General features: G+C 48.9%; 1 protein-coding gene across 2 annotated transcripts; it reads right to left on the minus strand.

The window, feature by feature from the left end:
* Nucleotides 1-239: 239 nt before the first annotated feature.
* Nucleotides 240-10,323, minus strand: LOC121658627 (non-compact myelin associated protein). 2 transcript variants are annotated; one of them, XM_042015771.1, is made up of 4 exons: nt 10,240-10,323; nt 2,312-2,406; nt 2,105-2,189; nt 240-1,654 (listed from the first exon to the last, which is right to left on the minus strand). In XM_042015771.1, exons 2-4 carry the CDS (start codon nt 2,394-2,396, stop codon nt 1,513-1,515), a joined length of 312 nt encoding a protein of 103 aa, XP_041871705.1. In that variant the 5' UTR covers nt 2,397-2,406; nt 10,240-10,323; the 3' UTR covers nt 240-1,512. The 2 variants fall into 2 exon arrangements, with proteins under 2 accessions (XP_041871705.1, XP_041871704.1); XM_042015770.1 differs by lacking the exon at nt 10,240-10,323 and adding an exon at nt 7,448-8,920.
* Nucleotides 10,324-10,410: the final 87 nt, after the last annotated feature.

Here is a 10,410-nt window from a genome sequence, read left to right on the forward strand (position 1 = left end):
AGCAGCCAATTCTGCTGCCAATAATAGTAATTCTGTGAAACTGGAACTGCCTGCAGTAGTTCTGCTTATTCTGCTTGTGGACTTCGTTGGCTTGAAATGAAGCAAATGGAAAATAAACAAAATTTTCTAGAAGTAGGTCTGGCTGGGGATGTTAAGAACAACAACAGTAAGAGGGGCTTATCTTTCCTAAAAATCTTCATTTTGATCATGCAGAGCTGCTCAGAAAACACGCAGGGATAGAAACAGAAAATCAACTCCTTTATATTTTTTGGGGAAAAATTAGATGTGCATCTGCTGTCCCTTCTGAATTATTAAATCAATCCTCCCTGCCACAAAAAATAAGTTAGAGAACCAGGACAAGAGAAATATTTACAAGGAGATTCAGAAACTTCACAAACAGCTGTCTCAATATTTGGTTTGGAATCCAAACCGTGCTCCAGTTTCAGACCAAAAAAAAAAATATTGCAAAGTAATTGAATTTAGTTTCTGCACATTAAAGAAAACCAAACAGGTACAGAACTGATCTGTTCAAGAGATCCAAGCTTATTGGAAAAAATACGAAATACAAAATCTCAGACAATCTGCCTCAGTGTCTGACAATGCTGCTCTGTGTTCCCACTCCGTGGGCTGTGAGCGTCCCTGGGAATTCCTTTGTGCCACTGCTGCACACCCACAGCCCTCACACTGGCAACACAACCTCGCTTTGGCTTGGTTTTGAGTATAAAAAATTGCTAAAAATAGTTGGGCTGCACCAGAGAACAAAGCCTTGCAGGGTGAGTGGCACAGTGGGGCTGCACGAAGCCTCCCTTGCTCTATCCAAGCTGATTTTTTCTAATTCCATGCTTATTTTTTTTCAGTTAAAGAACCCAGATTTTGTGCAAGACAAAGCATTCTAACACAGCTCCAGCCATGAACCTGAAGTCTTGAGAGTGAAACCTCTCAGACACCGAGATCCTTTGGAAATGGGGAGTTACAGAGTTTATAGAAATAGTTTAAAAATACATGAATATAAAGGTAATTTTTTTTTCCTCAACCCATACATATGTGGCATTATAAATATGAAATACGAGTAACGATAAATACAATTTTGATACTTCCTGTGCTACCCATAACGCATAAAATAAACCACAAACCTCTTCCATGTAACTCCTAACAAACTCAGGTCCAACCTGAGTCCACATTTTTCCTCCTGTTTATCAGCAGAAGAGAGAGAGTTCAAAGTCTCTGAGCAAGCAAAAGCTCCACAACATCTGGGCATCTGGGCATCTTCTCTTCTTCAGAAGAGGCCTTGCTGCGTCCCTGATGATTCCTAGACCTCTACCTTCTATTTCAGTCATAGAAAAAATGTCCAGACCTCTGATTTTTCCTCCCAAAGAGAGAAACCAGGATTTATATCAATTTACAGCGAGAAAAACAGCTTGTTGCCGTTCCCAGTGCAGCTCTGCTGAGGAATCCCAGGTCCATGGGTAACAATTCCATCCCTTCTCTGGCAGGGAGGACGAGTGTTCCCGGTTACCTGCTGTGCATGTGGATGTCCACAGGGATGAAGGTCACCGTGGGCTGCTGGGCCAGGCTGTGGCTGTTGTGCCCCAGGGGAGGTGGCACTGCCAGCTTGGAGGCTTTGGGTTCCAGCTCCCGCCGCACTCGCATGCGCCTGGCAAAGGTAAAAGGGGAATTGGCACCAGGGCTGGCACCTGGGGTGGTCTCTTCTCTCCCAGGCTAAGTTTTGGGGAGATTCCCACACAACCCAGTTACTCAAACCAAGCCAGGATTTCATCCCAAAGATACCAAAAGTCCTCCCAGAGCACGTGAGCTCTGAGAAGTGAGAAATCAAGCTGCCCCTCTGGCAGCCTTGCTGGACACTCAGACCTTCCCTACATCATCAGGGATCCCTAAAAAGAGCTCCCACCAAGCAGCCTCCATCAAGGAGCTCTTTGTGCTTCCTAATGATCCAATCACAGAGCACTGACTGTGAGATTCAGGACACTGCAATCAGCACTCCTGGAAATTCTCAGCAACAAACCCTGAAGTGCTCCATTAGCTGAGAGCAGGGACTTTGGTTCATCCTGGTTTGACTTGGTGACTACAGGACTTGGCCATGTACCTGTTGTATGTTTTCAGGATGAGCAGAACCACTGTAAAAATAATAATCACCCCCACCACGATGGCAGCAACTATTGCTCCAGAACCTGGGAGAGAAGCAGGAAGGGAAAAAAGCCGTATTTACAAAGCTGTCACTGTAGTGTTTGAAGTTTGATAAGTTCAAAGTCCACTTAAAAAAAAAAAGCCACCACCCCACTCCTTTCCTTACTTTGATAGAGACTTTGTTCTTGAGACTTTGTGGTCACATTCACTGAGAGCTGAGTGTTATTAGTCAGTGGCACAGCCGTCGTCATCTTGAGTTGGCTGCAGAGGGGAAAAAGGAGAGTGAATTCATAAAATATTAACCCAAATTTCACAGTGATAATTAGGCAACTGCCTGCTAAAGGCTCAGAGCCTACCAAGTGCAGGCTCACTGAACTGGGGTTCTTCATATTGTCATTGTGATGGAAACCTGGCCCTGATGAAGGAATGGAAATTAGAAACTGGTTCAATGGAAATTTTGGTACAATCTCGAGCAATCTGCCTCAAAATATCCCGTTAAGTGTTAATAGGTTAAAATAAGATATAAACACAACAATGCATTGTTGCTGTGACAAGTTTTGGATAAATATGTATTTTAAATGCTTTGGGATTTTGGTTATCGCCTCTGGTTGAGATTCAGATCACTGAGCAAACGAGTGTGAAGGATTCTGCACCCAGAACTCAGCAAAGTGTCTTGATGGAAGGGATAAACTCATCACAGAAAGGTTCAAAAACTCCATTATAAAATAGAATTTAAAGGAGCTTCATTCATCTAACATGGAGAAGAAACACCATTTAACCCCTCAACTTGAAGCTCCAAAAGTTTCAGGACAAACACCAGCCCCTGAGAGGGATATTCCAACGTGGCTGTGACAGGAGGTTGTGAGTTCAGCCCAGTGTCAGCTCAGGTCTGTTATTGGAAGTGGATGAACTTCCAAGGGCACAGCTGAAAACATGCCTGTGTTTTGGTAGGTAAAACTGTGGATCTGGAAAGAGCAGCCTGGATGTTTGCTGATTTTATAAGGGTTTTCCAAGTGTCCCTGGAAACCTGAGCTGGTAAAGGGCTCCTTCAGCCCGAGAGGGGTGTGAGCACCACTTCAAAGAGCCCTCTGGAACCAGCTCAGCTCCCAGCCCCATGGATCTGAGATGCTCCAACTGCCCACTGAAAAGTAAATTATCCTTCAGCATTTGATATGGAGCTGAGTTTCCCACTTCAGATGCTGCCCGGTGCAACCAGGCTGGACTCTTGTGCTCCACTGGGATATTGTGTGGCATGGTAACTTTAATTTTACACAGCACAAGATAAACAATAGCCAGAAATAATTCCGTGGAAATCAGTTGGTAATAAAAATTAATACCAATTAAAACCCTGCAGAGCAGGTCAGTGAGGAATGCGAGGGATCAGGAAGCAGCAGGAAGGGAAGTGGTTGGTGTCTGGCTGGGATGCAGGATCAGAACTGCAAGGGCCACTCTTCAAATACTTCAATCCCCTCAAGTTAAAAGTTTGGTTTTTGTCTTTTAATCTAAAAACCAAAATAACTCTGCCCCAAACCTGTAACTGGGTCATTCTCCTGTGAGTGAATGATTCCTTTCTTTAGCTAAGGCCAAGTTAATTCAGCAATGTGAGCATCAGCTGAAGTATTTCGTGTTTAGACTCTGCCCAGCCCTATTGTCCAGCACATGGTTCACACACACCTCAGAGGAACCTGGGAGGCACCAAAGCTCAGGGACAGCTGTTCCTGTCTCCCCACCCATCCTGCCATGTGGATGGAGGTAGTACCAGTGACAGCAGAAGCTCAGGAGATGCTTCATGCTGGGAAAAGCTGAGCAAGTGTTCTGACTGGGGGCATAATTCAGAAAAGGCCACACAGCTCTCTCCTTGTGGCTCCTGACTAGGACGGTGCAAATGTCAGACCTACAGAAGACTTTTTCTCCTCCTCTGGCTACCAAAATAAAAATCCCAAATAAATAAGGCTGAATGTTTTAATATTAAGCCATGAAATGTTCATCCTTCCTACCTTCCCTCTGGGTCAAACCACCTTGGGAATGGGGAGCTGTTTGTGCATGAGTCACCCGGACCCAAAGAATTTTTATTGTTGTAGTGAAACTGCCTGTTTACAGAAAGGATTAATTTATCCAACTGGGTGCACCAAGCTGAGGTTGGGGTTTTTCTGCTTTGTGTAGCAAGTCAAGAGGTCCAAGGTCTGTGTCTCCAGCTGGGGTAGAAGGTGCCAGTCCTGCTCTTACCTGGAGTCCCGGCTCTGTTCCTGCCCTGTGAATCAACAGGTTACACCTGACCAAGCCTCTGCTGCAAGAAAGACCCAGCAAAGCCCAGCAAGATCCATGGGAACCTACTGGTTTTCAGCCTGGATCCTACTCTGTTCAGAAAAACGTTTGGAAAATCAAGAGGGCTGGATAAAAGCCATCCAGCAGGGGAGAAGAAGTGGACTTTGATACAGTAATCACAGGACATTCTTTGTCTATGACACAGGGCTGCACTTCCCCCTGTGCACACACACCTGCCTGGGCTCTCGGAGCCTCTCATTCACCCTCACTCACTGGTTATTTTTGCATCCCCACGTTGTGAAGCTGGAAATGTTTCCGTAAAGATCAGCTTTGGGCACGTTTCCATTTCAAACACCTTGCCAGATACAGGGGATAGGTTGTTCTGGCAAGTGGGAGCAGTGCCCCCTTTTAGAGACCCTTCCTGCTGCTCCTGCCCCGCTGGACTGCAGCTGAGGGGCCCTGCTGGGCTGGGCTGGGCTTGTTTGTGAGGAGATGGGGATCAGAGCTCACCTGTCAGCAGCACCTGGCAATTACAGCACAGGGGCCACAGGGAACAGAGGGGTTTGTTTGAGGGCTTTTCCAGGAGAGCTGGACTTGGAGAGCAGCTCCCTGCCAGGGAAGGCAGGTGCTGGTTAGGAGGACACCCAGATTCGGTGCTTTCACCTAGGAAAAGGTGGGGTTTGCATGGAGCTGGGTTGTTCCTGCCCTCACCTTCGCAGCATCCCCAGGAACACCGCCAGAGATTGAGGCAAGCTGTGATTTCAGAGAGTCATAAAAACACAGCGTCCTTCAGTGAGACCTGAACATGCCTGGATTTACCTTGAGGAGCTCCAAAGGGGGAGGAAGGAGGAAAGAGAAGCCCAAGTTCAAAGTGGCCTGAGGCAAACAACCCTCCCTGTGTGAGCCTGAGTGTCCCCACATCAGGGCAGCACCTTCACATAAGCACTTTCTCAGGTTCTGGCATGAGCTGCCCAGGTTTAGCTGCTGTTAAAACACACATTAAAAGCAGTTCATTGCCCTGCCAAGACAGAGACAGTGGCACAAACTACAGGCAGCTCTGTGCAGCAGCAGCACCAATTAAAAGCCCCTGCCTGGCTCAGATTGTGAGAGGGGCCAAAACCCCTCAGCTCCCACAGGTGACAAGAAGTGACAACAGGACCCCAGAAAGGAACACCCCATTTCTAAAGCCGTGCCTGGAAATAAGAACTTGGTGGACTTTTGTCACTGACTCACCCAGGAGCAGTGTCTAAACCAGACTGTGAACTGCACATTTCCCAATTCTAACTTTTTTTTTTGCCTTAGAATTCTGGGCCACACACATTTCTCCTCCCCCTCTGTGAATGCAGTTATTCATGGGAACGACAGGAACTCCACCAACATTCAGATCCTAAAACCACTCCAGACCCTTCAGGGTAGGGCTGCCCATGCAGGATATGGAAGCAAAACAAGCCAGAGGTATTTTCCCACTAGTTCCAGGCCAGGATCTAAGGCACACTGGGATCAGGAGACTTGCTTAGACACTTGTGAAATATCCAACAGAACCAGGATTTGAACTTCAAATGGAAACCCCCCCCCCAAGCATCACCACACTGCTGGAGCTCTGCAGCTCTGAGCTTCCGCTGCTCAAACAGACTTTAAAACAAAATTCCCATTTATATGCAATACACAGATGATATATCAGGTATCAAGAGAGAGCTGGGAACAATTTTGCAGCTTATTCCTGGAAGGAATGCTAGAGGTTTTCTTTTGTTGGCAGCTTTTTTTGGATGATTATTAGAAAGGTCTTATTCTACTTTTTTAACTTACGACTGTACACACGGACAGTGAATTAACCAACTCTGAGTGGTGTAACCAAGAGCTGGCAAATAAAAACTCTCACAGGACCCACCTTGTTATAACGAAGAGGAAAAGGTGCAACTTGGTCTTTTTTTTTTTTTTTTTGAGGGAAGATTCCTTTCCAACAGCACTGAACTGTGGCTCAAGACTTCAAGGAAAATGACACAGACTGAGCCCATGAATTGTCGAGTTCCTGAAGTGCTGTCCAAGACCTGGCCTTGGACACTTCCAGGAATTCCCAGCTCGTCTGGACTCAGCAGGAGCTGGAAGACCATTCCATGCACAGAGAGTTTCACAGGACCATATCTCTGAGCAACAGCTCCCACCAATGCCTGGCAGCACAATTAACCCGGGATTTGGGAAGGAAAACTGCACCTGGCGGGCTCCAAGAGTCACCACAGCGATAGGGAAAGAAAATCCAAATCCAAATGCACTCACATAAAAGTGATGGCTGTTAGAGCAGGTGCAAAGCATTGCAGGAGCCCAAACCCATGACACTGGAGCCCAAACCCACGACACAATCCAGATTTTTTGCTTGGAATGAGGTGGCTTTACCCACTGCTCACTGGTGACGTCCTGGCGCGTTCCTGGGAGGGAGGGCTGGGTAATCAGCAGTTAAATATTACCCAGAAAAAGAATTGATTCAGAAAGAAGCAAAATGCCTCAAGCACCTGTACGGATCCCAAGGCAGGAGTGGCTCATGGGGGATGGTCAATGAGACTCAAGGTGACAGATTTTAGAAGCCATCAAGGTGTGCACTCAAGGGGAAAGCAAGAAAATGAACGGAGCCTGGCAGGGGTCAGGGGTGTTGTGCCACATTCCCCTCAAATCACACAGCCAGCAGTTTGTCTCTGCCATTCCAAGAAGTCCCAGAAGAGTCTGTGTTGGTGACAAACTCAATGGATCTGGACAAATAAACCCCAGAAAAGCAGCTTGTCTGTGAGAATGTTCTGCTTCTGTTCCTGCAGCAGAAAGCCAACCCCGTTTTGAGCACGTAATGATCCAGAAAAAGCCCTGTCACTGCTTTGGGAAACTCCCTGCAGCTTTTCACATTGTTAGAGGAGTTAAAAAAACCCACAGCAGACTCAGCAATGTCTTTGCAGAAATGATTTCCAGGCCCGGCACCTCCCTGGATCTTTGGTCATTTACCAAAGGGCTGGAGCAGTCAGGAGATTGCAGTGCTGTAGAAATCCTCTCTCACCTGGGTTTGCTATCATCTGCTTCACTCCAGGCACAACCCATAAATGCTCCACAGCAGGAGAGAGGGGGTTAGGACTGAGTCTGGAGCTCGCATTCCCAGCTGTTTTTCCTGCTCTCCACGTGGATCAGCACAAACCCCAGCATGAGAACCCGAGGAGTGCTCATTTTCCTTCCTAAGGACAGAATCATCAGGGTCAAGCCTTTTGATGCCTCCATTACAGATTGATATAAATGGGAAACTTTGCCTTTCCAAGGAATTTGGGTTCCTGCAGAAGTACGGAATGCTTTGGATGGGGACAGAGGATGGGCAGCCCCATCCACGGGCTCCTTCCCCCTCCTCAGCCTGAGCACAGCCAAATCCCACCCAAAAGCACCTTCTCAGCAAGGCCACTGCTGGGTGTTCGAGTGCTGGTGTTACACAGGATCAGTCCAGGGGTGTGTTTGCTCCAGGCCTGCTCCATCCAGGGAAGGGGCTCTGATCAAGGCAGAGCCCCTTCCCTGTGCCCCTTCCCACTTGGAGCAACTGCACCATCAACCCAGAGCTGGGCACAGGGACCCCCACCCTGAGCAGCTGACACTCCAAGGCCTCTGCAATCAGTTTGTTGCTCTGTGGAGGTGGTTGTGAAAACACCAAGTTCTGTGTGTCAGTGGCGAAGTGGATGACTCAGACATCCCTGCAGCTTTTTTCTCGCTTCCCTCCTCTGTGATCTCCATTCCTGCCTCGGATCATCCCTCCCTGCATGAGGCCTAATGAGGGCTATAGGTTTTGGCTGCATTTCCTGGTTTCTGTGCCTCTCAATAAAGCAGCACAGTCATCCCCACCACATTCTTCTCCTCTCCCACATGCCCAACAATGGGCCAGGTCAGGGCTCATGTGCTGGCCCTGACCAAGCCCCTCCTGACACAGGCACCCTTCAGCCGTGCTGGTCCCTGCTTGGCACTAGGGCATGAGAACCCAGGGTGTGGGATGTCCCCCAGGGGGGCAGGGGCTGCTCTGGCAGACACCAGCCTCCCACAGGGTGTTCAGGATTGATGGATTTACCCCGAGAGATTTATCTGAGATCACTCAGGAGTTCAGCAGCTCCTTTGTGCATTAAATCCTGACTGACTCCCTGTGAAGTGAGAAGAAGAATTGAGTGTGACTAATAAAAGTCACGCTTGCAGTAGCAGTGAGCAGATAGGAGCAGGGCTGGACAGGAAACCTCCATGAATTCCTGCCAACAAGGCAGCCAAGTCTGCTGCCAGCTTTGCTTGGGAGCTTTGGGATGTTGTCCTGGGCCAGCTGCTCAGCCTGTGGGACAATGTGCTCCCAGATCCTGGCCTGGATCTGCTGCAACTGAAGCTGTTCATCTACCAGGAAAATGCAAATCCCAATCCTATTGTAAGAACCTCTGCGAGTTTCATATCCTTCAGGTTTTTCTGTATTAAAAAAATAGAGAGAGAATCCTTTATGTGAGGGTGGGCAGGCCCTGGCACAGGGTGCCCTGAGCAGCTGTGGCCGCCCCATCCCTGCAAGTGTCCAAGGCCAGGTTGGATGGGGCTTGGAGCAGCCTGGAATAGTGGAAGGTGTCCCTGCCCATGGCAGGGGGTGAGGTGAGATGGGCTTTAAGGTCCTTTCAAACCCAAACTGTTCTGTGATTCTGTCTGTAAAGAATTCTGTACACGATACAAAGAATCAACACAGAAATGCAGCTCCTGTCACTTTGCACACAGCAGCACAAAGGCAGTCCTAGGATTTCTGGTCTATACCAACTTGTTGAATCAATGAGGCGCCTTCCCCCGTGCAGAGATCCCTGCAGACACACACACAGGCAGCTGATACCTCACACTTGCAGCCTGTTCTCCATCAGAACCACTCAAGCCCTTGGCAAACCCTCAGTGCCCCAACCTGGCACCCAGAGAGGGACAATAAATCTGTCAGGCCCTGAAGTCACTGGTCACTGCTCTGCCTTTGTGTCCTGGTTTGTAATCGCTAAATCACCCCCTCCTGCCCACCCAGCACAATGCATCCCATCAGTGAAAGCTGTTTACAAAAAGCTACGCTTCCTTTAGCAAGGACTTCCTGGGGCATTAAATACATTAATTACCAGGAAAAACCAGAAATCACCATTCAAACCTGTCAGCAGCTCCAGCGTGTTCCCAAATAATGCAAGCAGTGTAGTTTTGTTCTATGCTGGAGACACTCAGTGAACTGTAACACAATGCTCTGAGCTTTTGAGTTCTTTTCCTGTTAAATATTACTCTGCCAGCTCTTTCCAGCACGCTGCTCAGCAGATTGGGAAAAAAAGAGAGTATACAACAACAACAAAAAAACCCCAAAACCACAAACAAATAACCACCACCAAACCCCTATTTATACTGCTGGGGTTGAATAAGTCAGGACAAGAGATTCAGCGTCCCCAGTGATGAAAGGACACCGCCGGCGAGGGAATGAGCTTTCAACAGCCGCGCAGGCTTCTCTCTCTGCGGGGAGGAAACAACGCGCCGGACCAGTCCCAGTCCCAGTCCCTTAAAGGCTCCCAATTAATGGAACAACGGCTCAAGCACCAGTGGAACAGAAGAGCATCTGCTTTCTATTTCTTTCTGGTTTAGAGGTACCGATAAAGAACTCGCGTTTCCCGTGGTCCATCCACAGTGCCTTGCACACAAACCCGGAGTACCCGCGCTGCAACCACCGCTCGCACCGGCGGCAGAAAGTAACAGAGCTTTAGGGCAGAAAGGTTACAATCATCCCCGTTCAAGAGCGGTTCCTACACCCGACCCTCAGCCGGCGCTGCCGCCGGGGCTACTCACGGAGGATGCTGCGGGCTCGGGGCTCCGGCGCTGCCGCGGCGGCTCCCGGCTCCCTCCGGCCGCCGGGGCTGCGGGACTCGGCCCCCGCCGCCGCTCCCGCCCCTTCCCCAGCCCGGAGCTGCCCAGCCCAGCCCAGCCCAGCCCCGCTGCTGCCGCGGGGAGCCCGGTGCC

Source organism: Corvus kubaryi, unplaced genomic scaffold (assembly GCF_017639235.1).
Source record: "Corvus kubaryi isolate FWS band 111438036 unplaced genomic scaffold, C.kubaryi_AGA036_p1.0 split3-37304, whole genome shotgun sequence".
In the NCBI taxonomy this organism is placed as follows: Eukaryota; Metazoa; Chordata; class Aves; order Passeriformes; family Corvidae; genus Corvus; species Corvus kubaryi.

Bases quoted from the DNA above. Each gene is read 5' to 3' on its own strand.
- LOC121658627 (XM_042015770.1), bottom strand. From the start codon at position 7,488: ATGGGTTGTGCCTGGAGTGAAGCAGATGATAGCAAACCCAG. The intron at 2,407-7,447 runs GTGAGAGAGGAT...TCCCCTCTGCAG, and splicing joins GCAGATGATAGCAAACCCAG to CCAACTCAAGATGACGACGG. The intron at 1,655-2,104 runs GTACATGGCCAA...TACCTTTGCCAG, and splicing joins ATCCTGAAAACATACAACAG to GCGCATGCGAGTGCGGCGGG.